The sequence below is a fragment of the Scomber japonicus genome, chromosome 12 (assembly GCF_027409825.1).
Source record: "Scomber japonicus isolate fScoJap1 chromosome 12, fScoJap1.pri, whole genome shotgun sequence".
Lineage (NCBI taxonomy): Eukaryota > Metazoa > Chordata > Actinopteri > Scombriformes > Scombridae > Scomber > Scomber japonicus.
This window is the reverse complement of record NC_070589.1, coordinates 24,498,895-24,525,745: the sequence shown is the minus strand read 5'-3', so window position 1 is coordinate 24,525,745 and position 26,851 is coordinate 24,498,895. Positions and strand designations below refer to the sequence as shown.

At 38.4% G+C, this 26,851-nt stretch overlaps 2 protein-coding genes across 3 annotated transcripts in view; one reads left to right on the top strand and one right to left on the bottom strand.

The window, feature by feature from the left end:
- The first annotated feature begins 44 nt into the window (after positions 1 to 44).
- On the top strand, positions 45 to 16,809 carry mppe1 (metallophosphoesterase 1). The gene is made up of 10 exons (XM_053329818.1): positions 45 to 133; positions 2,706 to 3,102; positions 3,285 to 3,393; positions 4,873 to 4,976; positions 7,326 to 7,406; positions 10,035 to 10,143; positions 10,493 to 10,573; positions 13,552 to 13,674; positions 13,909 to 14,049; positions 16,605 to 16,809. Exons 2-10 carry the CDS (start codon positions 2,849 to 2,851, stop codon positions 16,788 to 16,790), a joined length of 1,188 nt encoding a protein of 395 aa, XP_053185793.1. The 5' UTR covers positions 45 to 133; positions 2,706 to 2,848; the 3' UTR covers positions 16,791 to 16,809.
- A 3,273-nt stretch (positions 16,810 to 20,082) lies between these two features.
- The window catches only part of LOC128368834 (guanine nucleotide-binding protein G(olf) subunit alpha), a 50,718-nt gene continuing 43,949 nt past the window's right edge, over positions 20,083 to 26,851 (bottom strand). For both annotated transcript variants that reach the window (XM_053329720.1, XM_053329721.1), the window contains exons 11-12: positions 25,806 to 25,873; positions 20,083 to 22,858 (exon numbers count right to left, since the gene is read on the bottom strand). In XM_053329720.1, coding sequence (XP_053185695.1) covers positions 22,712 to 22,858; positions 25,806 to 25,873 — 215 coding nt within the window. In that variant the 3' untranslated portion in view covers positions 20,083 to 22,711. The remainder of the gene's footprint in view (positions 22,859 to 25,805; positions 25,874 to 26,851) is intronic.

The following is a 26,851-nucleotide window of genomic DNA, read 5'->3' as shown; positions in this document are numbered from 1 at the left end:
AAACTGACTTTTAGATGAAGTGTTTTCAGTCTCTCTCCGGCCAGCCACCCTCTTCTCCTCTCACTCACACAAACAAGCAGTGGAGCTGGCAGCTGCTCATGAGAGAAACACCGGGCATCAGAGGATTTTACATGTAAGTGAAGTTACATTAATCACTTTTGGAGGAAGAGAGAATTACCTGGTACTTTGTGAATTAAACAAAAAGTGAAAATGCTTAAAGATTCAGATTGTTTCATGTTATGTTTCTCAGGTTTGTACACAACATAGAAGATAAACCCATTTTTGGCTCATTTAAAGTTTTTTTTATACCATCTACAACTATTATTAAAATACCTTATACATACATTTATAGATGTTATACTATACGATATACTATAACTAAAAATTAAAAATGGACACCATAAAATAAATATTAAAACTGTTAACTAAATATTTTAACCTACATGACATTTTTTGTACTACTTTTGAACCCTTAATGTCGTACTGTGGTCTTTTTAAGCTGAGAAAGAAAACAATGCACATACTGTATATTGTGCCAAAAACAGGAAATTACAGCAAGTTTTCATTTTAAAGTCTTAAGAGAGAGAGAAGAGAAGTTGATATGTAACTTCTGTTTTCTTACCAGGCATAATTTAAATTTTCTTTTAATCCACTTTATGGGTTAATTTGGTTTGTGTTGATTTCACTGTTTTCAATGCCATTGTTCTTAAATTAACTAGATAAATATAATCTGTACTTACATTGATTTTCCCAGCGTTATATATACTCCTATTATATACTGAAACACCTCTATATTTATTGCTAATTTTCCCTAAAAACATATATGCATAGGAATGTGTTAACAGAGAGATTTCTGTGTGGTTTCATGTCAGTGCATCACACAATGTGTGCAGTGATGGAGATTAACTACATGCTGAATTACTAGTTTAACTACAATTTACAGTAGTTAGGTGGTTGTTCACATCTCAGCAGCTTTTTCAATATAGTGAATTACTTTGTGTTGCGTAGTTTAGGTATTTAATTACAATCTACATATTCATAATATTGTCATGATGTTTTCATACAGTATTGGCACAATGCCACAGCTCATTGGCATTTAATAACAATCATCTGCTTTTTGATTTAAATCACCTGCAGTTTATGACCGAGATGTGCTATGAATTTCCTTTGAATTGTTAGCGTTTTCCAGTTTCCATCTCAATAATTGCTCCCAGTCCTCTCCTTAAAACACCTCCTCATCCTTCCTGCCCTCGTTTTTAAAATCGAACACACCCCTCCTTCACAGTGTCAGATCAGTTGCACCTCTTCGTAACAATATGAGACTCAGAATGTGAACATTTGTGTTAGTGTGTGTATTTATGCAGTTTGGATGAAGTTAAACTAGTTTTTGAAAGAAGTTTTAGTTTGACAAACTACATTTTTTTGAGAGTAGTTAAAATGTAGTTTAACTAGTTTTCATTGTGAAGTATTTTGTTAAACCTCAGTTTCCCCACATGCAGGCACACACCCGCATCAGACCATGGTGACTCCTTTTTTCCCCAATTTGGGACATAGCTTTTTTCCCCATTTCTACAAACTATCCCCAATATTTGTATTCCCCATTTATTCACTGGTCATTTTCTATACTGGAAGCAGGAGGTCATGACCTGTCACTTTCACAGCTGTTCATCTCTGTGTCTATTGAGGATGGCTGGGATATGCAGCCGGCTTGATAAGGTTGACTGTCTTAAAACAAAGGCCAGGTGGAGATATGCTGTGCTCAGACTGGTCTCCTGGTAGAAGATAGTAAGTGAACTGTGAACAGAAGTGACTTCAGTTAACATTAGTCAGTATAGTATCTTGTTTTGATTTCTGGTTTAATACTCTTGTCTGGAAGTAGACAGCAGAACTGAGTGGCACTGAACAATGTTTCACTTGTAATTTTGTTCTCCTCGATCGAGCTTCAATAAATGTTCCTGTGTAATACATCCCGGACTACTGTTCTTCACTTTGGGTTAACCAGTGCTCAGCATTTCCTCCACAGCCTAAAGTCTGAAATTTGTCCCCAGACGCACCCTCTAACAAGCACACACAGAGACACATGATGTCCTAGGTCACTTTTGGGGACATACCATAGACTTATGTTAATTTCCCAGAGATTTAACCTAACCCCTACCCATAACCACGACTTATTCAACCCTAATATTAACCATGACTTTCCTAAACCTAACCCTAACCTCCAATTTGACAAGCCACACATAAACACACACACACACACACACACACACACACACACACACACACACACACACACACACACACACACACACACACACCGATTTTACCAGCAGATCTGTCCCTTATTGTGAAAGATTGCGTTTGTAGTTTTATTTTGTAAAGACTACCGGAAGTGTTGTATCCAGCTTGATGGTTGAAGGAGCCGTTATGAACCGTAAGGAGCCGATAGGAGCTATAAGGAGCCGTTAAAACCTGAACGAACCGATGGGAGCTGTAAGGAATCAGGAATCGTTAGGATCCGTAAGGACCCCCAAGGAACCGATAGAGGCTGAAATTGCAAAACAGCGGCTGGCTGCCTCTCTTATCGGCTGCTTCTGCACAATCAGGGGGACATTTCTTTTGTGTTTTTTTTTTTAACTTTTTTAATTTCATATCTTGAATCACCAAGTGCAATAGACGGAGCTGTTTTTTCTTAAAATCTCATTCAGCCTCAGAGCAACTTGCCATGAGCATCATCCGGCTGGAGACCTGAACAGTCGGGTCCGGACGGGGAGAAGATGCCTCATGGACCGCTCCATCACCACCAGTGCGCCACTTCAGGGCATCCCAAGCGCCCAATAACGGAGGAGAAATGCCGAGGTTTAGCATCAAATGGCTGGCCGTGGCGGTGCTGATTCTGGTGGTCGGCGGAGCTTTCCTCTTCTGCGAGTATCTCATTTACTTCCCGACCATCCTCAAGTGCGCCTGGCCGAAGGTCAGCCATGCGCGAGGCGGAGGAGAGGGCATCGACGGCCGGCCGACGGACGCAGCGGTCCGCGCCATGGTGCTGTCCGATACCCACCTGCTGGGAGCTGTGGGGGGGCACTGGTTCGACAAGCTGAGGAGGTCAGTCATGATTATTCCTTTTTATTTATTTATTTTTTAAATAAAGCAACCCTCCACCATCACCAACCCCCCCGAGCTCTGCAGAAGTGATTTGTAAACAACAACACATATATATTTATTTATATATGTATATTTATATGCATTTCTATATGAATAACGCCGTTGACCGACTTGTTGTGCAGGGAATGGCAGATGGAGAGAGCTTTCCAGACCGCTCTGTGGCTGCTCAGGCCCGAAATAGTGTTTATTCTCGGGGACATCTTCGACGAAGGCAAGTGGAGCTCGCAGAAGGTAACGATGAGCTCCCCTTTCTCTCTCTCTCTCTCTCTCTCTCTCTCTCTCTCTCTCTCTCTCTCTCTCTCTCTCTATCTCTCTCTCTCTTTGTTTTTTTATTCCATCCACTTGCTTTGTCTGCACACTGATGATGATGATGATGATGATGGTGGTGGTGGTAGTGATGCAGAAATAGTATGTGCATGGAGAGCAGAGTGCGTTGCTCTCCGGTCATCATCATCATCATCATCATCCTCTTGTTGTGCCATCCAGGGCTGAGAGGCTGCAGGGTTTTTTTTAGGGAGAAAATACCAACAACCAACAGGGTTTTTCTTTCTTTCTTTCTTTCTTTTGCACCATGGAGGATGCACGCTGCAGCTGCTGCCTGCATCCTCCATGGTGTACCCTTCTTTAGGAAAAAAAAATCTCCTGGGAATGCACACACATCTATTATTGGATTGTCAAAAAAGGGATCCATCAAGTTAGACAGAAGGAGGAGGAGGAAGAGGAGGAGGTGTTATGCAAGTGCAGCACAGAAGAGAGAGGTTCATTAAAGAGAGAAATCTTGAGTGTATCTCCAGTGATCTGCAGCTTCCTCCTTCATTGTCTCACTTTTAATTTTCTATTCCAGTTTTTCTGTTGTCTGACTACTTATTTAATCAGAGCTTTGTGTATGAGTATGAAGAGAAATATCACAGAGAGAAGAGCTGAAACTAACGATGACTAGCAATGGTTTATCAATTAACCATTAAGAAAAACAAAGTTCATCAAAGTCTTGTTTTTGTCAGAATAAAAGCCCAGTATCATTTCTGTTTAAAATTATATCAAATTGAAAGCGAGCTAATTCTCAAATTTTAGAACTTCAAACCAGCAAATGTATTTGGCTTTTTTTCTTTATAAGAATAAATATTTAGAACCTAAAATTGGAAAATATTTGGCATTTTTGACGTCAAAGATGAATTAGTTCATCCCATTCATTTTATTCATCTACTAATTGATGTAATAACTATTGATTTTGTCTCTATAGTCTTAAATTAGTCCAATATCCAAATATTTTTGATATGAAACATCACATTGTGACATTTGAGAAGCCGCAGCCGCCAAATATTTGACATTTTTTGTTTTATAAAATATTGATTCAGAGTCCATTTTCACTCAGTCGATCTACCAATTGTTTCAGCACTAATTGAAAGTAGCATCAGGGAGTCATTTGGAGACACATCAGTGTGAACGTCATGAAAACCCACAGCTCTGATGTAATTAAAGGTCTCCAGTGTGCGGCTTTTGGCCCCCGCAGGTGCAAAATTAAATCTGGAGTCTGAATCAAAGCAGCCGGTCTCAGCCACCCATGGGGGGGCGGAGGGGGGGCTGCAGGGTGACCCTCAGAGATCCCATTAAGTCGCATGAGCCTCCCAGGGGAGTTTTCCTTATTAAGGTCCTGATACAGAAACTTTGCCTCAGCTGTGTTTGTGTTGTTCTCTCTCTCTCTTTCGGCAGCACTGGGAGGACGACGTGCGCCGCTTCCACAGGATGTTCAGACACTCCACTGACACCGAACTCGTCGTGCTGGTCGGAAATCACGACATCGGTTTCCATTATGAGTAAGAACACACTTTACAGCCTTTATTGCTTTATTGTCTTACAGAATAACCTTTGGATGCCTGCATGGGTGATGATCAGCAGTCTGATGTAAGCCGAGGAAGGTTCAGGGAGTCTGATTTCACAGTTTGTCATAAATCAGACCTCAGGATACCTCTGCATGATGATTTTCGTCAGGACTCAGCGTCCTGGTTTCAGAAATAGCTGATATCATCCGTCTCCTCTCGTCCTCTCGTTGTGTTCACAGGGACAAAGTTTATTTGTTTTATCTCTTTGATTTGAGAAGTTTGTGGAACTAGAGGAGTCAGGTATCGAATGCTAGAAAAGAGTCAATGAAAGCCTTGAACAAAGGGAACAGAAGGATGCATGTTTTATAAGCATTTAAATAAATATTAGATTGTTTGATTAAGTAGAATTTTATTGAGAGGGGTTTAGATAATATACAAGCACACAGGGCTGAAGATGATTGAGGACACTAAGGTTATGTCCCTACAAATGTGGGGATTCAACAGCTGATAATTGTCAACAATCCCACGATCTGTGAATACAAAACCTGATATATGTTGGTCCTCTGCTCCATGGAGCTCATTTTTATGTCCAAAAACTATTAAAAACACATCAGTGAGCCAAACTGTTACACTGGGCGACACATTCCCTAATGACCATGAATTCATTTTCTAACAGGAAATGTAATAAAAATAAATAAATAACATGAACTGAGGAAGAGCTGACATCCTCACAAGCCACAAGCTAATTATTCATAGTGGACTTTTGAAGGCAGATTCTGATTTATTACACTCAAAATATTTTAATTTGATATTTTACAGGCAAAACAATAGAATACAAAGCTGGGACAAAGACATGAAGTCATATATTAACACCAAGCCATAAAATGATTAAACAGTAATAGTTAATGGTTGGTAAGATCATGTGTATGTACTGTATGTGGAGGTTTAAGGTCCAGTTTTGATCTTAGAAACAGAAGATTGAGAAAATATATCAAAGGTTTGGTTGAAAGCATCAAAAAAAGTACTTTTAATGGTAGAAATGTGTGTAATACTAATAAGAAAACCTTTAAAATGAATGTTTCTTGTTGACTGAAGCAGAATTTAACATCTAATTGTGATCATCTGAATTGTCATCATGTTGTCTCTGTGCTGCTCCACCCAGTCAAAGACACGTTTCTCCTCCTGCTCGTACGACAGGTCTGACTGCTGTCGAACTGAATCAGACTCGTCAAAAGAGATGAATCTTTGCGCTTTGAGGAGGATTTCAAAAAGGCTTACGTGACGTGAAGTAATTGGTGTTAAAATCTAAATTAAAACAGCGAGAAGTCTTTTTATTTTGATTTTCTCGAATTAAATCTAAAGTCACTCTCAACGTCGTCACCTTTTCTTCACCCCAATCTGTTTCAGATTGAAGATTGAGATTAAAAATTTAAATACAGTTGATTTGATTGATAAGTAATAAAAGAGGAAGGTAGGAAGGGAGGACAGGCCAGAATCCACAGACTGTGATAATCATTGATATTGTACATCTACACCAGTTAGATCAGTGTGTCCCAAAATGTTTTGGCTTGTGATTCTTTATAAAAGACACAAAAAACCTTACTAAAGTCTAAATATTTCTATTTTCTGTGAACACTTGAGGAAAATAGTGTTTTTTGTGTCCTCAGATTGCCTCATTTAAATAATTTTAGAGGCTTTAAGAGCAAATACTATCCAGGATTTTACAGAAAACGAGTAAAGATGAACACTTTGAGTAGTAAATACAATTCAATAGGCTCTTTATCATTGGAGGGGTCTTATGGTTGAGGACTGCTGATCTAGACCATCATGTAAGGAGGTATAATTAAATAGAAATATGTGCTTTTTTGGGGGTGAGCTCAGTTTTTCTACAGTCCTGAAGGCAGCACCTGTTCAACACTCTTGACATGACACTCCTGAAGGAAGCATTTACTGTATGTTTTTATATCACAGATGTCTTCGTTTATTCAGCTTTATGGTAATCTGTGAGCCTTTGTATTGGATTGCGTTCTATTGCAGAGGTGTTGCGTTTATTTTGTCCACCCTGTGTCTTTTTTTTTAGGACACTGCTGTACTAAATTCTCAGGGGAAGAAAAAAGCTAAATCATTGAGCATCTATGCAAGTGTGTTCATGCCTGTGGTTCAGAGATGCACAATTATTTAGGCATGCAGTGGCTCATGAGTGCTGTGATAGGACTCGTGCAGCAGGAAGTGAAAATGGCACAGCTCTTATGTAACAGTGTGTGACAGACGTGACAGACTGAGCAGCAGGTTTTTTTTTTTTTTTGTTGGTGCCGTGTGACGAGTGGCTGTGTCTCCCTGCAGGATGGACTGGTTCAAGCTGCAGCGCTTCGAGAAGGTCTTCAACGCTTCCTCCACCAGGATCGTCACCAAAAATGGAGTCAAGTGAGTGATGGGAGAAGGATGCGATGCGTGAGACGGGATGCGGGGCAAACATGTGACTCAGCAGGCTAGGAAGGTCACGGGTTTAATCCCCTGAGTCAGTCTGCTGCACCAAAAAAAAAAAAAAAAAAAAAAATGCTTTAAAAACAAGAGGACAAACTATCAGGGATGCTGTGCTTTTAAAGCTTTTGTTATTAGGGCATAAATTACAAATTACACTCCTAATTTCACAGTCTGTGGTGATGATTAATCAGTGTTGGGGCTTAGGAACAAATGGAAACAATGCACTGAGGATCAGCATAAAACAAACGCTGCAAAAACCTCCTTCTTATCAAGTCATTATTTAAATCTGCAATCAAGAAGATTTCATTAATTGTCCAATATAAATCATCTCATTAGAAGGACTTTAATTGCAGAGTCTTGTTTTCAAGATCTAGACATTTATTTCCAGAAAATGACTGACTATTCTCACTTCACTCAAAGTTTGATGACTCCAGATCAGACAGAGGTTACTGAAATGATGGAGAGGCACATTTGTATTCAGAATTTTGGGTTTCCCTTGACAAATATCATGATTTGATGATATCTTTAATTGGAAATTGGAAAAGATGAAATTGGAAAAGATGGAAACATGTATTTTCAGCAAACATTAATCCATAGTTACTTTTTTGGTCATAAATTGAACACAACAGAAATATCATTGTGGCTTTTGCATAAGATTTCCAAATTCTCTGATTCTTTTTTACAAATCCTCAGACCTTAATTATCAAGCTTGAGGCACGTCTACAATCATCATTAGGAAATGTCAACTGGTGCCAATTTCAAAGCTTCTTCAAACCCTGTACAAACACTCAGCAACCACGGGTTCCTCTAAGCAGCTGTGTAAGACTCTGAAAGGTTATTGATGCCCACAGTGCAGAGGAAGGCTTTGTTGGCTTGCACAGAGCAAAATGGAAGTAAAATATGGCAGTTTATAGGAACTGTGGAGGTGAAGATGAGATCTGGAAGACTAAGAAAACTCTCAGAGAGAACTGCTCGTATTCTGGTCAGAAAAGTAAATCACAACCCCCGTTTAATGTAAAAAACACCTGCAGGAGGATTTAGCTGACTGAGGAGTGGTGGAGCACTGTTACACTGTGCAGAGACACTCATACAAACAAGACCTTCATGGAAAAGTCAGCAGAAGAAAACCTTACCTGGGTCCTCATAATAAAATCCAGCATCAGAAGTATGAGACAGAACATCTCCAGAAGTCTGATGAGTTTGGGAAACGAGTGCTGTGTGACTATAATGAAGTTAAAATAGAAGTCTTTGGACACAATCGGCGTAAAAGGAGCAGCGCTTGATGAAAAGAACACCTTGTCAACTGTTAAACACGGGGGTGGATCCATCGTGCCTCGGGGTTGTGTTGCAGCCAGTGGCACAGGAAACATTGCACGGGTGGAGAGAAGAATGGATTCGACTAAATAGCAGCAAAATCTGAAAAGCAAACATCCCACTCAACAACATACTGTGTAAGAAAGCTGAAGCTGAACAGAGAACGGCTTCTACAACAGGATAATGATCCTAAACATGCCTCAAAATCCACCGTGGACTACCTCAAGAGACACAAGCTAAAGGTTTTGAAATGGCCATCACAGTCCCCTGATTTAAACATAATTGGAAATCTGTGGGTGGAAAAGAGCTGAGCTTGCAAGAGGGTCTGAGATTATTGCAGAACTAGAAGCTTTTATTGTGAAGAAGAATGAGAGAAAATCCCAAATACAAGAAATTGACTTTTATCTGACAACTAAAGGCATTTGAAAGCTATGATATTTGCCACAGGGGGTGTTACTAAATACTTTTGCACCTACCACAGTGATGTTTTCAGTTCAATATATGTCATATATAATATCTGCATTAATGTCTGCAGAAAATATTGTTTTTTCCATAACCCAGAGAGGCTATGTTCACATCATTTCATTCAACAATTCATCAAAATATGTCCAAACCTTTGCATATATGTGTATAGGGAGATGACTGTAAAAAAAAAAAAAAGGGGGAGACTCCATGTGTAAAAGGTTAACTGAATTAGAAGCAGATGGTTTAGAAAAACTTAAAATTAAATGTTTTTGTCTTTTTGAATATTTTGCTATTTTTATGGAACATGAATTGAAAGACAAAGAATTCATGTTTTGTTGTTTGCGGATGATATTTGTTATTAATTTCCAAAAATACCACACTTATCTGTAAAACCTAAAACCTATTAAACTCAAACTGGAATAATGACACATTTCAACTGTAGAAGCCCTGATATAAAATATAAAAGCATATATTTACAAAATAAGTCAATAGAGTTACTGAACCTCTCTCTCCCTCTCTCTCTCTCTCTCTCTCTCTCTCTCTCCTCTCTCTCTCTCTCTCTCTCTCTCTCTCTCTCTCTGTCTCTCTGTGTCTCTCTCTCCCTGTCTCTCTCTGTCTCCCTCTCTCTCTCTCTCTCTCTCTCTCTCTCTCTCCCTCTCTCTCTCTCCTCTCTCTCTCTCTCTCTCTCTCTCTGTCTCTCTCTCTCTCTCTCTCTCTCTCTCTCTCTCTCTCTCTCTCTCTCTCTCTCTCTCTCTCTCTCTCTCTCTCTCTCTCTCTCTCTCTCTGCAGTTTTCTGCTGGTGAACAGCGTGGCCCTGCACGGTGACGGCTGTCCCATCTGCCAGTCGGTGGAGAAGGAGCTGATCAAACTCTCCAGGGACCTCAACTGTTCTCTTCAGGTGGGGATACGTTTGTGGAAGTGAGGTGCAGACCTTCACGCTGTCAGCACCTCTGCTGCCTGGTGCTCATGAAGCGTGAAAGACTCAAGTCAAGTGAAGAAGCAAAATAATGATAAAAATGAATCACAGCTTTGAAATAGAGTTTCTCATCTAAAGCTCAGTCCTACCTGGAGCAGGTGTTCACTTCTTTTTTTTCACACATGCAGCATTTGTGAAAAAAAAACACATTTAAAGCAGCTGCTGATTGCTTTCCTTTCATTTTTCTGGAGGGATATGACATTTTTTTAAAAAGTCAGCTGAGCTTGTAAACAAGACAGCTGATGAATTCTTTATGTCGTCTTCTCTGCAGAACTCGCAGTCCGGCGGCGCAGTGATGGACAGCTGTGAAGGCTCACAGATCTACCCGCCCACATCCCCCATCATGTTACAGGTAAACTGCATCTGTACTTTCTCCTCTCTGTCTGCAGAACTAAAGCTGAGAAGGCTTCACTCACCCGTCACTCAGCCGCTATCTGTAGTTCTGCTCAAAAGACTCAGAAGGCGGAGAAGTAGCGCTGAAACAAGTCCCGTCTGGAGTCTTAATACAGGACTCACATGACATTTGTGTGTTGAAACAGTTATTAGTCGCTGTAATTATTCCTCCTCTCCACGCTGGCCTTCATGTAAAATGTCAACAGAAAAGCAACAGCGAGGTAGGTAACACAATCCTCATTCAATGCAAAGCAGCCAGAGGACACAAATCACAGTGAAAGATAAAGATGAAGGTAGTTTTCAGTCATTTTACAACAATATGTCCTCTTTTTGTTTCCTCACTCAGGGATAGTAACATGAGGAGGGAAATTCACACTTGAATAGACTCACAGGTCATTCTGTTAATGCTTCGCTCAGAGAGACTGAGGACAAGCTCCCAAGTTTTGTTGTTAAAACTTGGTGGAAACTATTAGAGAGATTAAAAAGAACCTGCATTGCAGAACTAATCCAAAGTCTTCAGTGCGGCCCGGAGTGGTGACATGGCAAAGTGAATTCATTAGTATAGCACATTTCAACAACAAGGTAATTCTAATTGCTTTACATAAAACATGCAACACATTGAAAAATAAAAAGACATTTAAATACAATTAAAGGGGCTCAATTCTAAATGAAACTAAGCTAAAGTAGAATAAAGACATATAAAACAGGGGTGGCACGGTGCTCTGACTTCCTCCCACAGACCAAAAACATGCAGCAGAGTTTAGTTTAGTTTAGTTTAGTTTATTTGGATCCCCATTAGCTGTTACCCAGGCAACAGCTACTCTTCCTGGGGTCCAGTAGAGGTTAATTGGTGACTCTAAATTGCCCGTAGGTGTGAATGGTTGTCGGTCTCTATATGACAGCTGGGATTGGCTCCAGTCCAGCCCCCCTGCGACCCAATGTGGGATGAGTGGTTTGGAAAATGGATGGATGGAATAAAAAGTTACAAAGTGAGATATTAACCCTAAAATGTTGGATTTAATAAAAGAAACATGCAGTTCACTATGAAGGAGAATGAAAGGAGAGAGTCGTTTCTGGTGAGGTGTGCGCTTGACTAAATGTAAGGGCTGTAGGTTTTTTAGCAGCTGTTCAAAGACCAGCGTACATTTATAAATCCTCAGACTTCAGTAGACTTCTGGCTGTCTGGTATCATTAGACTTAATACTATAAATACTTTAATCATCATCCCCTCTACACTTGTTTTAAGACATATGTGCGTTCTCTGTTTTGAATAATAATTTGTGTCTCATATGTTTGTGAAAAAACAATGTTACAATAAATGTGTTAGAATTTCTTAAACTTGCATCATCACCCTTAAAAACCCAAAAATGCAAATATTTTTCATTATGAAAGTTTAACTGCTGGACACAAGATGTCTCCAATTCTCACATCATACTGGTGTAAACTTCATACTGGACCAGACTGGCTCCAAACTGGTCCTGATGTCACTAATCATTTTTGAGTGGACTTTAACTTTGAATGTTACCTACTTTATTTAATTTAGATTGCTGAAGCCTCAAATAATCATAAATATCAGCTGAACTGTTCGCTGAATGAGGACAATGGTATGAAGAACAGGAATGATTACAGCTGTTTTTTTATCTGGACAGACTAATCAATGACTGTTTCTATTCACTGACTCACATCTAGTCATTTATCAAGTAAAATGCCCAAAATAATATTCAGGTTTTTAAAAAATGTGTATGATTGTAAAGTTTATTTTCTGATATTTTCTGGATTTAAAAATGAACTGATCTGTTTAAAAAAAAATCAAAAATTTAAAGTTTAAAATGCCTCTGGGGTCAGTCTTTAAAAACTCAGCCAAACACTGTTTAAATCATCCACACTTTATTTATATAATTGTAGTGGAGAGCCCAAAAGTTTCCAAAAAACACCAAACATGTCAGATTGAATTTTGGGAAAATGTCTCTAAAATGATGCACAAGATAAACAGAATATCTCCATCTGATGGAGCGGTGCAGCAGTAAAAGACACAGAGCTTAGGGTTTGAATATTTCGCTCTGTAAACATCATAAAGCTTCAGTAAAATCTGGCTGAAGGCGACACAAAGTGAGTCTGACACTTTTAGGCTGTGAGATGGTTTAAAAACCTCGGAGCTTCATGAGGAGGAAACGCTGTGAAAGGAAACTGGAAAGTTTTGGCGTATCAGTTTGATGTAAAAGTCAAACATGGCCAGCAGATGTTGTCTTTTAGTGGTGAAACATTTTCTGTTTTTTAGTGCTGAAACTACCTTCTGTTTCAAGATTTGAGTGTTTCATTGAATATTTGCTCAAATAATAAACAATTCTGACCTTAAAATGTCAGAAAATAGTGAAAAACACCAACTGAGACAAACTCTGTGAGTCTAAAGTAACGTCAAGTTGTATCTGACCAATAATCCAAAATCCAAATATCTCTCTATATTATAATGAAAGATAAGATATTCCTTTATTAGTCCCACAGTGGAGAAATGTACTGCTGCAGCAGACAGTGGACAGCAAAAGTTAGAAAGAGCATCAATAGAAAGAATAATAATAAATAATGAGTGCATAAGCAATAGAAAGACAATAGTAGTAAATTTACATTATGTACAATGGTAAAAAAAGCAGCAAATTCTCACATTTAAAAAGACTGAACCAGCTACATTTGGTATTTTTCCTCAATTAATGACTTAAAAGATTATTAAAGTATTAAATTAACTTTATTTTCTGTAGTTTTTATTCAGTTTTTTGTTAATTTTTCAGTTTCATGGCTGAATGTTTGCTGCTAGTGTGAAACTATTTACCTCTACTTTCTAACACAGACCATGAAATACAAACACATTTGTAAAAGCTTTAAAAGTGTTGGTGATGATGTGGAGCTGACTGTGTGCTCTATCTACTCTGCTCTGCTCTGCAGCACTATCCTCTGTACAGAGTGAGCGATGCCGGCTGCACCGGACAGGACGCTGCGCCGCCTGAAGAGCGACACCTGCTGTTCAGAGAGAAGTATGACGTGCTGTCGAAGGAGGCCTCGCAGAGGGTGAGCACTCTGCAGTCTGATCACTGCCTGTGGTGCTTTTTTTTCTTTTCCTTTTCTCTCTCAAGCGCACATCTCCTCTGAAGCGGTTTCATCCAATTAAAACGCAGCACAACCGTCTGCTGTCAGAAATAATCTGGTATGGAAACAGCAGATGGTCGGTGATGATGAAACTGATGATGTAAGCGAGCAGCAACCGGTTCGGTCTCTGAGGTAGATGTGCATTTCTCTCCTCAGCTGCTGCAGTGGTTTAAACCCCGCCTCATCCTGAGTGGACACACCCACAGCGGATGTGAGGTTCTCCATGACAACAAGTACCCAGAAATCAGCGTACCATCCTTCAGCTGGAGGAACCGAAACAACCCCAGCTTCATCCTGGTCAGTGTCCTCATCTCTTCTCCCTTTAAAACATTGACTTTTAAACACATGACGGTGAATAATAGATGAAAGTGGGTGACCTGAATCCTTTGGGAGAAAAATAACTTTGATTTGAACTCTGAATTTTCTTCTTTGTGATGCACTCAAAGGGATTTTTACAGTAAACACTCTGCTGTTTCATATAGCACTAATGAGACTGAGGGTTCAGGAATCATTTTGAGGGCAAAATACGAAACAACCCACCCACCACCACCACCACCACCCAATACCCCCTTAATTGATTAATGTGCTATAATCATGATACTATAAATCTCTACACACTTTCCTTGATTACTCTGTTTTCCAGCATTTCACCTTGAAAAGTAGTCGGTCACACCAGTCACCTGTTATCTGGATGCTCTGATGCAGACACTCAGAGTCCTGTTATAACATCCTCTTCTGTTAACACCCATGAAATAGGCAGAGAGATATTAAAGGTACGACTCGCCGCTATCACCTCATATCTGTGAGCTTGTCACTACCAATCAGAGCTTGTAGGCAGGTTTAGGGATGAGACATGGATGAGATCGACAGTCGACTTCCAGAAATAACGACGCCCCAGAATCTGCATATTTCTTTGATCGTCGTGAATAATGTTAACAGATTCTGCAGCTTCCATGTCGATGGGACACAGATAACGTCGCTCAGCACTGACTAGTGAGGGCAAAAAAAAACCAGAAGAAAGGCGAACATGAGCACGATGTCAGACATCATTATCAGGATATGTGAATAAAGTCCTCAGACGTACATGCAAAGTGCCAATCTGTGACACCTGCATGGAGATAAAAGTGAATGTTTAACTGAACGTTTTCTCTCAGTAGCTGAGAATCAGCAGAGAGACTGACGAGATAAAATCACAGATGAAAATATGACACCTTAAGTGAAAGAAAACAAAGGATGTTAAAAGTGTAACAATCAGTGGAGTAATACCAGGCTTCAAGAGCTTCAATCAGGCTTATTTCACCCACTGATGTGATTTTATTTTGAAATGGTTTCAACAATTTCCATCAATCAAATCACAAGAATCTGAGCTTTTTGAAGACAATTTTAAAATGTTTCATAGTTTCTCCAAATGCCAAAAATGTGCCACTTTAAAAAAATATTCTGCACTATTTTTTGAGCCATTGCTACGAAATTTTCTTTCGGATGTGCAATATATATTATAGTGTGTAATCTGAATGAGGAATAAAATCTATCTTTTCTTATTTTATTTGTTCTAATCTTAACATTTTATTATTGTTTTAGTTCCTCCAAATGCCAACATGTGATAAAACTGCATTTAGAGCCACCAAAATGTGTTATATCATTATAAACTGAAAATATGAAACTCAAACTTAAAGATTTACCTCAAGATCCATTTAGTGATTATTCTGGAGGTTTCAGTCGTATCACAGGATCCTCAAGAGCAGATACAGTTTGTTTTTAGCACTAAATAAAAATCATGTAATATGACTGAAAATCTACTAAATTGACTTTTTGGTGTTAAAATGTGTAAATTATTCTTCCAAAAAGCCTCTTAAATCTATCAGAGGCTGTAAACATCAAGCAGCGTATCTTTAAACTGTTAAATTTAGATTTTAAAATGTGAAGAGAGGAACCTAAAAAAAGAGTTCAAGGTTTGGCCGAGAGCAAGAGTGTAGTTTCCACTGGAGATGTGGGGGAGGACGTTTTTCAAAAAATCCATTTTTGTCCCCCTCGTTTTTACAGTTTCTGCTTTATTTTCTGAATAAAAGTCTCTCTGAACAAAACCTTGAACTGTCCAGCTGCCAAAATCCAGATCAACAAAGAGAAGAGTTGATAAAAATGTTATGTTCATCTTCCCTCTGCTTAAATATACATTCATGTCCCCCACAGTTTTATAGATTTTATAGGCCTGTGTTTTCCTCTTCTGGGTTACATCTTTCAGGCTAAATACAGTTCTCTTATCCCAGACTGAGATTTGAAAAGAAAAAAGGTGCAGTGTGTAAAATTTAGTGTCATATAATGAAACAGACTTGGAAAAAATGTAATATAATATCCAAGAAGTATATTTTAATTAGTTTATATCACCTGAAAATACGAATCTTTGTGTTTTCTACATTAGGAGTCCAGCATGTTTCTACAGTAGCCCTGAATGGACAAACCAAACACTGATTATAGAGAGGGCCTTTTGTGTTTTTCGGGTTGTCACAGCCACTGTAGGTTCTTCTACACACTTTGAAGAGGAGAGGGTAGAGAGGTTTTTTTTGTGTGTGTGGTTGTAATCTGCAACCTCACCACTAGATGCCACTAAATCCTACAACTGGTCCTTTAATATATATTTTATTTGCAGCCGAATAAATCCTTCTAAAAACCATCACGGAGAATCATAAAGTAGCTCTTAATATTTAATAATAGTTCCTTCCTGAAACCAAACCAAACCAAACCAAACCAAAACCTGACACCGACTGATTATTTTGGGGCTGCCTCTGCTCTTCCTAACATTGATCATCACCTCTAACCCTCACTATCCTCTATCTCTCTCTGTCTCCTCCCAGGCGTCCGTGTCTCCGAGCAGCTACGCCCTGTCCAAATGTTTCCTGCCCGAGGAGAGCACGGTCATCAGCGTCTACTGCTCGGCCGGCGCCTGCCTGCTGCTCCTCTTCCTCGCTCACTGTATGTGGATGAAAGGCCTGCTGCAGTGCCTCAGCCTCTGCCTGCTGGGGAAGCACAAGTCTCTGTGAACTACATTACCCAGCATACACCACGTGCTGGAGAGGGAGAGGGAGGGATGGAGGGAGGGAGGGAGGGAATGAGCCATGATCTTGGAGATATTGAGGATCTACAAAATGTGAAGGACCAAATTTGTCCAAAAATGTTTTTAGCGGCACTGTGACAGACATGAATATATTTTAATTGTCTCTAAAAAAAGAAAAAAAAAGGACTGAAAGTTTATCTTCTCATATTTATGATGCCAGTCGAGTTGATATGAGCCAAATTAATTATTCTTTTAAAGAGTGCCATATGGGTGGAACGTTAGGAAGTTTTAAATCCTCCGTCACCGACTTTACAACCACTTATTTGTCCGTATGAGAAACATCACACACACACACACACACACACACACACACACACACGCACTTAAATCAAAACAAGTATATATGTAAATATTATTTATCCCCCCCCTGGTCTGATCTGAGGTGGTAAAGTGAAGACGTACGTTGGTGGTTTATGTCTCTTCACTCTGATGTTAACTGTGATCTGATGTAAGACACACGCTGCTCATCCTCTCGTTACGTTCTTTCCGTTGTTGAAGTCTGAGAATCCAGGTTTCTCGTTGTTTTTATGACGCATATCTGAATATATTTATTGCTGACTTTCTGTGCCAAATGTTTGTGAGGGTTTTTGCCAAAATTGTTGACACGTTTCTGATGAACTGTACATAATAAAATCAGAGTCTTAAGGTCTGTTGTAGAGTTTTATGATTTGCACTACGACTCTAATCAATCACCTACAGGATGGTAAAGTTTACACCTGGAGGAGGAAGTGGACACAGTATTAACACACATATATGTTTGCAGCTGCCGCATCATAATAAATAAAATGGAAGTATAAAATATTTAGGAAATCTTTCAGAAACTGAGCTGTGACCCACTTCACATAATTCAGATTTGACTCGTCTCACAGCTTAAAAATCCACTTTTTTCACTCATCTGCTTCTTTTTGTTTCTCAGTGGAAAACACAACATAAATTGAAATAATACACATTTATCAGAGATTTTGTCTTATTATTTATACAGTGGGATGTACTTCTTTTCTGCTGCATGTCTTCAGGTGTTTTAGGACGTCTGCTTTATGATAATAGTGGATTTAAGTTATTTTTTGCAAAGATTTAAAGAATAACTGATTTGTCAAGTATTGATGCACTGCTAGTCAAGAATAGAGCATCAACTATCTATTACTTTAAGAGTTTAGAGTTTAATCTATAAAATGTCTAGTTTTTGTAAAATTGTGAACAGTTCAGTCTGACCAATTTAAATTTAATTAAATGATGTAAAACAGAGAAAAACAGCGCTGGAAACAGAAAAACACATTTTTGATTCATTTTTGATTGATAACTGACTCGATCAGATATCAAAATGACCTGTTGACCAATCAGTCGATGGACTAATCGTTGCAGCTCAGCATTAAGAGGAAAAAAGACATAACATGATAATTTAGTGCATCACATCACATGTTAATATTGTGCAAATAAACTTCAAATGCTTTTATTTTGATAAAGATAAACTGGAGTATTATTATTTTCTATATTAAGTTTAGTCAGATTGATGTTCACTGTTTTGAGGAGTAAAATGATCAAATAAGAAAAGTAAAGTGATATATTGTATATTTTTGTATTGTATGTTTTATTCCCTAAATTGTTACCAAACCTTCTTTTATATAGACCAGCATAAATCAGCGCTAAACACACACAGGTGATTTCATTTATTCTGTTTGACCGACGTCTTCGTCACTCTGCTGTTTTTCATCTTCGAGGGACAAATTAAACTTTTATTATTATCTGTGTCCCAAAATCAAACCCAATGAGACATTTTAAGACGTCACCTCTGGAAGTGTGACACTAATAACAGACCTTTTATAGCCAAAAAAAACTCTTTGGTGTATTAGGAAAATAATCTGTAGATAAATTGATAATGAAAATATTTAAATTAGCTGCAGCCTGACGTGTTTCACTGGCTGGAAATGATACCGATAATTGTTGCTGTTGAACGTCAAACTGAAACTTTATCACGACACTCTGGACTGAACTTCAAAATGAGACAAAAATATGACTTTTAAAAAACTAAAACCTAAGTTATTTGTTGTTTTCTGAGGTTTTGCTGCTGCTGCTTCTTCACCACCTGACACAATTAATCTAAGGCTTTTTTTCAACCTGTGAGGCCCTACATTTTCTTTAGTAAGCATACTGAATTTGTTGAGTTTACTTCATTTAAACTTTTAAATTTCCCATGTGAACACAACAGTTTGCAGTATGAAATGGGACACAGACATTATCATTATTAGACATAAGGAGTCATGTGGGCTTGTCTCTCTGAGCTGAGCAGAGGTCCAATCAGCCTGAAACTGAAAACACCTGAGAGGCACACTCTTTAAATCCTGCTCTTGTTGACGTGTCACAGCAGGAAAAGCACAAGTGTAAATAATAAAATGAACAATGTCTGAATGTGACTATAGTTTACTTAACAATACAACAGAGCCTTCTTTAATATTATTATTAACATCTGTGCTTTTCATACTACGACACATCAAATAATTAAGACCCTGAATGCACCACGACCTGCTCACCCTCACAGATCTACAGACTGTGAGCCCCCTCAGTGGTGGGACAGGTACTCAGACCTTTAAATAAAACCATGTCAAATACTCCAGAAAGGTCCTTCATCTAAAATGTACTTGAAGCATCAAATGTAAAAGTACTCACAGTATCAGTGATTTATTATTATAATAACATTAGATTGTTAATCTGAGCTCTTTTTAACTACTTTATATACAACTTTGTATTGTATACCTTTCTCTAATCTTTGTTTGTGTTTATACTGTTGGTTAAATTTACCTTTTGGAGCTAAAATATGTTAAATTAAAGCTAATTTTTGTAATTTAATGTATCAATCATATCATATCGAATCATCAGCCAACTGCCTGTTTAGGACAATAAAGTAATAAATAATATGTCATTAAATGTTTAATATTGATGAAACATGAGTAAAAGAAGTTAGGATCGACTGGTTTCATCTTATTTAACTTAATAATTCATATGTTTACTGTATGTTTCTGAACTGTAGCTGGAACTTAAAGCTGTCATATAAATGTGGATTATAAGTGTAATATTTCCCTCTGAAATGTAAGTGGTGTAAAGTGTACAGTAACATAAAATGGAAATACTCAAAGTACACAACAGTTACACTCATGAACCTCAGCGCTGCTCGGCTGCAGCGTCAAAAAACAAACAAATGTGGACACAACTGGACACCAAGATGGAAATAAAGCAAAGTCCTCTAATGTGCCTCTTTATTTAAAGAAAATAAAAATGTCATTTAATCATCCTCCCAGGCCAAACAAGGTTTTTGCACCTCCAGTCAGTTCACTCTCTTTTGGGGATAGACGTGTACTGTAGCAGAAGAAAAGGCTGATGCTGTTTGTACAAGGAGAAGAGCTTGTCTTGTTGGGTGCTGCTCACACATTCATAGTGCCTGTGCCATCGGGTATGGCTCCAAAGGACCAAAGAATTACTAATATTGCACGCTCTCATTTATTCATCTCCATTCTAAACATGCTTTCCTATGTGTGTATGTATACATATTTACCGTATACATACATAGGTATGTACACCTAGGCACACACATAATTAAACATGTATAATTGTACATATATATTTATATAGACCTATAAATTTACATGTACATACATTTATAAAATTTTACACACAACGCACACTCGCCCTCACACGTACGCACGCACACACAATGCGTCTGTGAGTCTATGTTTGTCTTTATGTACACATGCGCACAGGCACGCACATCAGTACAGATCTCAGACACACTTCATATCGAAAAAACGTTGGTTCCTATTAAAACAACACCAGGTTGCAATTTGGACACTTTCAATGGATTTCCAATGTTTTGTTTTTAAAGCTGTGAAATTCAAAAAAAAAGAAGAAGAAAAAAAAAGGAGGAAACAGAAAAAAAAACAAAAACAAAAATTAAACCAAAAGAGAAAAGAAAAAAAAAGGCATGGCGCTGCAACATCTGGTCTTCACTGCAGGTAAGTGGTTAATTTGCATAATGTATACAGGTTTTTAGGATTTTTTCCCTATTTTTTATTTTTTACTAAACAGCATTTCCTTTTTTTTTTTTTTTTTTTATAAACCAGAAAAAACTAAACTCTACAGAGAAAGTCCCCTACCCGCAGTCTTCCGCTGCCGATAGAGTTTTGACATCAAGCTGTACAGCGCAGTCGAAAACATACTTACATCTGAGCTCATTTACAGGTACAGCCATAATCAAGGCACAAAGATCTACAAGTAGATTTGTTTTTCTTTCAATTAAGTTGTACAAAATAATATTACATTTTACAGTCTGTACAGGATAATTCAACCTTGCACAGTGTACAAGTTCAACAAAAAAAAACCCGAAAAAAAAAGGAGAACAATACATTTTTCTCTTCCCCTCCCCTCCCCTCCCCTCCCCTCCCCATCAGTATCTCTAGGCTAAAAGGATGGTTTGTGTGGAAAAGAAAGAAAGAAAAAAAAAAGAAGAAGAGAAAAAAAAAAAAAAAAAAAAGGAGGCAGGTCCGAGTCCGTGGAGGCAGGGCTAAGGTGCAGAGAGCTCAGTCCCTTTTTCCTTCATTTCTTCATTTGAAATCCTTCTTCTTCATGTCGTCGTGTAAATTTTAATAATTTCCCGCCCCTCCCTCTCTTTTTTTTCCTTTTTTCTTTTTCTCTTCTTTTTTTTGTGTTTTTTTTTTGTTTTTTTTTCTTAAATCGCTCCACATGTCTCTCGGCTGCTCGGTCCACCCTGCAGCTCGGCAACAAGCTAACATCGTGACAGGGTAATAAATATTGTGATGCTACATTGTGTGTATGCTTCCTCTGGAGAAAAAAAAAAACAACAACAAAAAAAAAAAAACAACAACCGAAAAAAAGTTATTAAGGAACCTGATGCAAAGTGCATTTATCTCTTCATCCACTCGGTTCTCCCCCTCCGTCCTCTCCTGTCCCTCTCGCTCTCTCTCTCTCTCTTTTTATCTCGGGCGTCCAGTCGGTCGTCGTCCACGTAGAGAGAGAGAGGAGGAGCAGAGGAGCTGTTAAAGTTGGAGGGGGTGATGGGGCATAAAAAAAATGAAAAAAAGGGGTGGAGGAAGATTTAGGGGGGTAAAAGGAAGGGGTAAAAGGTCATGGTGGTGACAAACATAAACACACACACACACACACACACACACACACACACACAGACACTTCCTCACACCTCACACATGGCAAATCCTCCCTCATCATCATCATCATCCCTCTTTCTCACACACACACTCACACACACACACACACACACCTACAGGACTGAGGTCCCGTAGGTGTGTTTCATGCACCCACACCCACCAGTCCAGGTCCAATGACAAAGCCAAAAAAAAAAAACAACAAAAAAAAAAACCCAGAAGGACACAAAGGGGCAAAAAAAAGAGGAGGTAGCCCAAGGCTTAGTGGAATGACAAAAATCAAGGCATTCAAAAAAGGAAGGATTAAAAAGAAAAAGAAAAAAAAAATAGCGGCACTCAACAACTTTGTTCCCCAACCTTCCTTTTACATATCGGTGAAATGGGGATGAATCTCAGAGAGAGAAAAAAAAAAGAAGAAAAAAAAAAACGTACAAAAAGCTAAGAAGTTAAGAAGAGGAAGAGGATTTGACACACTTCAGTAGTACTTCATAGTCCTCGACAGGAGGGGTGGTCAGTGGGGAAGGGAGGTGTTGAGGGTTACTTTGAGGGAGGAGGAGGAGGAGGAGGAGGGTAGTGGATAAAGGAGGAGGAGGAGGAGAAATAGGAGGAGGAAGGGTTCGTCAAGGATGCAGAATGGTGGAGAAAAAACACAGAAAGGCTGACGGAGGCGGTCCCATCACAAGAGTTCGTACTGCCGCAGGTGCATTCTCTGGATGATGTCCCGGCAGTCGTTGAACACCCGCCGGATGTTCTCTGTGTCCACGGCGCAGGTGAAGTGGGGGTAGCAGTAGTGTCTGCCGTCGCCACTCGCAGTGCTGATCCGCTGAGGAGGGGGAGAGGATGCAGATATTTGCTGTGATGCAAATGCAATATAAACATATATATACACACATATAACCAGGGTTGGGATGGTTACTTTAGAAATATAATAGGTTATAGATTACTAGTTACTTTATATCAAATGTAATAAGTAATGTATTCAATTACTTAATCAAAGCAATGTAACTTATTACATTTCATTACTTTTCTAATTTCCTAACCAATGTTTTCAGCTGTTAGAGTAAGTGTTCCCATTAAGCACCAAAATCTGAGTTCAGGTGTTTTTCATGGATACTGACATGATTTATAAGAGAGATCATTTCTTATAAAGCAAGATTTTAAGACATGATATAAGATAAATAAGGAGATTTGAACTGTGAATCATACCATAATAAAAATTTAGACCTTTAAAATCCTTTTAAAAATAAAGTTTTTTTTTTATTATTATTGTCAACAAATCTCATGAAAGACCAACAATGTGTTAGTCCACCTTCTCTGTCCCTCATCTCCGAGCCTGCAGGTAACTACTCAACTACTCATTTCTGAAAAACAGGGTTTGGAGGAATCCTCGTTCTCTCTCTGTAGTCGCTGCCCGTAACACGGATCAAGGGAACCTTTTCCTGTTTTCCTTTAGCGTGATTTCAGTGCTGCTGTTTTCTTTTATTTTGTTAGTTTAATATTTTAATTTGGGATATAGATTGTCAGTACTCTACTTTTTGTTTTTGTTTTGTTGAATTAGGATTAGATTATTTTTCCTCTTCTCCTTTTTATAGTTCAGGGGGAATAACAGGCATGACGGCCCACTGTGTGTCGGCCCAATGATCTCCCCATCTTTGGTCTGAGCATCCTTTCAACACGGACATATTATGCTTTTTGTGATTTTTCTGTTATTTTTATACCATTATGATGTCGGACATCTGTATTAAACACAGTCAAACTTCCAAAACTTGAGGTGAAAGTTTGTAAATCACTGCCTGCAAGTCAAAATTGAGGGTTAAAATATTCTGTGTTTCCATAAAGAGAGAATATAAGATAAATAACTATGAATCATACAAGAATAATAATATAGACCTGAGAATGAGCATGATATCTTTAAGGGTAAGCCTGCTGTTAGTCTTTAGTTTTCTTATTATCAACAAATCCTAAAAGACTCAAACCAATAATGTGTTCGTCCACCTTCTCTGTCCCTCATCTCCGAGCCTACTTAAGACACTTTTAACGATCACAAATACTTAGTTTGATTTTTAAAAAGAGACTCAGTAATGTCCTGAAACTCAAACAGCAGTAAATGGCGCATTTGTTGGGGGACTTTTTTCAGCTGCGGATAAATACACATTTTGGTGAGTATTTCTGGCGGCAGGAAGGAGCGAATGACTCAAAGTAAACTAGAGTAGTCGTGTTTGTGGTGATGATGGGACGCAGTGCGGCTCACTGATGAGTTTTAACTACTGTACACTATGTCAGCACAGCAGAACGTGTTCAGAGGATCAATTCATTTTAGTTTGAGTCTTTTCATTTGATTTATTCTCAGTAAGAAAAATGCTGAATATTGCTTCTCTCGTCCTTTAGTTTAGCTTTGACTGATTTGAGCACTTTAACATCTTTTAACATCTATGATTTTCAAACCAAATGGGAACAGATGACGAGCTTCACTTTAATCACAGAAACTGAATCACTTCATGTTGTTTTGACTTCACAAATGATTCAAACGCTTTACTTGATCACATGACAGCAGCTGATGCTCCATGTGCTCTCTATTGTACCACCTGGAAACAGATTTACAGTTTCTAAAGCTAATGATGCTAAATATGGCTGAAGTGATCAGAAAAGCATCCAATAGTAAACATTGGGCTGTGTTGGCCTTACTGCAGCCCTGAACAGATTCATTACACTAAACAGAATTAGAGCAGTGTTTAATATGGTTAAGGCGAGTGATGTGAGTCATTACAGCTCTACAGTGGAAGTAAAATATCAGGAAATTGTGCAATTTGTTACGGGACAGAAGGGCGTGAGCTCAACTTTGTGACAAACACCAGTTTGATATAAAAATAAAGAAGTAGCATTACGTAATGTTAAAATGTTAAAACTACTAATAGTATAAATATATGAATATAAATATGTGATTTGAGCATCAGTGTTCATTTCTGACAGCTTCAACAAATGAATATATATTAAAAAGTGTTCTGTGAATAAAACTGAATTGAAACTGAATCTCCTCTGTCGGCTGAGGATGACAGTGACATGTGGTTAAAATCCCCCCAGAAAACCAGTAAGTGGGCCTTGAGCTCATGTGACTGTATGAAGGGCACAAAGGTTTTATCTTCATATTGATTTTATTCTTCTGTTTCTTTTTTAACTTAGTGTTAGTTACTTTTATTAAACTTGATCTCTTTTATTTCATTTTACTTTAGTTTGGTCTTTTTTTATCTGTTAACCTAAATTGTTTATCTAACTATAATGAACTCTTTCTAGTATTCTCACTTGCTTCTTTTAATCTCTTATTTATTTGATTTGATTTAATTGTATCCTTAATCTTAATCATCTTTACATTTTTATCATTTTCTTTATGTTGTCTTCGGTCTACACTAGTTCTGTCTTATTATCAGCTTATCAATCAACTATGAAGCACTTTGAACTTCATCAACCTAAATGAAAGGTGCTATATGAATAAAGTTTGATTGATTGAGTGATTATTTTGACTGATTTAGCCGCCCATCTGTATCGCTCACAGGTAGGATGTACAGCAACATGACGGGCTGCTAAAAGCTAAAGTTGCTAATGTTAGCAACTCGTTGGCAGAAAACGTGCCATCACGGTTTATCAAGTTCAAACTGTCATGAACGGCACAGTTGGCAGCTGTATTTGCCGTGAATTCAGCAGCGGTGAGTAAAGTTATGAATGAACAGGACGAAGCTAATCACAGCTGGACACTGATTCAGTTGTATACTTACAAGAAACTCATCTCTGATGAAGAACTTCGCTCTCGTCACTCTTGGGTCTTCACCGGGTTCAGGAGTTGCTGAAAGAACAACAGAGACGCCGTTAACACAATCAGACATAAAAAGATACTAAATGTTGAAGCAGGCGCGGATCCAGTGGCTCGTCAGAGGGGGCGGGGACTTCTAGTGGGCCCTTATATACTATTGGCTGTATCGAGATGCAAGATGAGCCGCTTTTATAGAAGGAACCTACATCAGAGCCTTATCAGAAGGTCTGCCATTAAGTCACGTTTGCTTTTTACACAGAACCCAATGGAAACGGTTTATTGCTGCACCTGTGTGTGATTTTACACACTGAGTCTGCTTTTTGGATTCATTCAGAGGTGAGACAAGTTTGGAACCTAATAAGGATCCAAAAGCTGCTGTGCAGTTAACAGTTCACCTTGGATCTAATCTGCGGTAGGCTATCTGGTTGCTGTCCAAAGAGACTGAATAAACTGATTTATCACCAAAAAGAAAAAGAAAAAACTTACTTTGAACCATAAAATATGCAATAAAATCATAGATTAACGAAAGAGACTCAATTTGCTTCCTAAACAATCATATACTATGTAAAACAAAGTAAATAGCATCCGACGGAAGACACTGTGCAGCAGAGGTTGCACTAGACTTTTCATCATTTTGACTGACAGGGTCATAAAAATCCGCTTATATTCTATTTTTACCAGTCATTCATTTTAATTTTTGTTTTTAAATGATAATAAAGACATTATTCAATTGCATTTAATTTCATTTGAATTAATATTCAACCCCAACAAGCTAGAGGTATGTGGATGGCTGATTTAATTGTGGATATTCACAGATTGGGCGAATTTGGATCATTCAAATTTAATTATTAATTGTAAACAATCATAAACAAACAATCATCATCAAACAAAGTAAACAGCATCCGACATTAGACGCTGTGCAGTGATAGCCTGCAGTGAGACGGCTGATCAATCAGTAGCCGTAATAAAGGGACACTTACAGAGACAGAAGGACAGAACAAGAATGTGGGT

Excerpts from the sequence above, each read along its gene's own strand:
- mppe1 (XM_053329818.1), top strand. The coding sequence starts at position 2,849 with ATGCCGAGGTTTAGCATCAAATGGCTGGCCGTGGCGGTGCTGATTCTG. Across the intron at positions 10,144-10,492 it reads ACCTCAACTGTTCTCTTCAG|AACTCGCAGTCCGGCGGCGC; the intron begins GTGGGGATACGT and ends TCTTCTCTGCAG. Across the intron at positions 10,574-13,551 it reads CATCCCCCATCATGTTACAG|CACTATCCTCTGTACAGAGT; the intron begins GTAAACTGCATC and ends TCTGCTCTGCAG.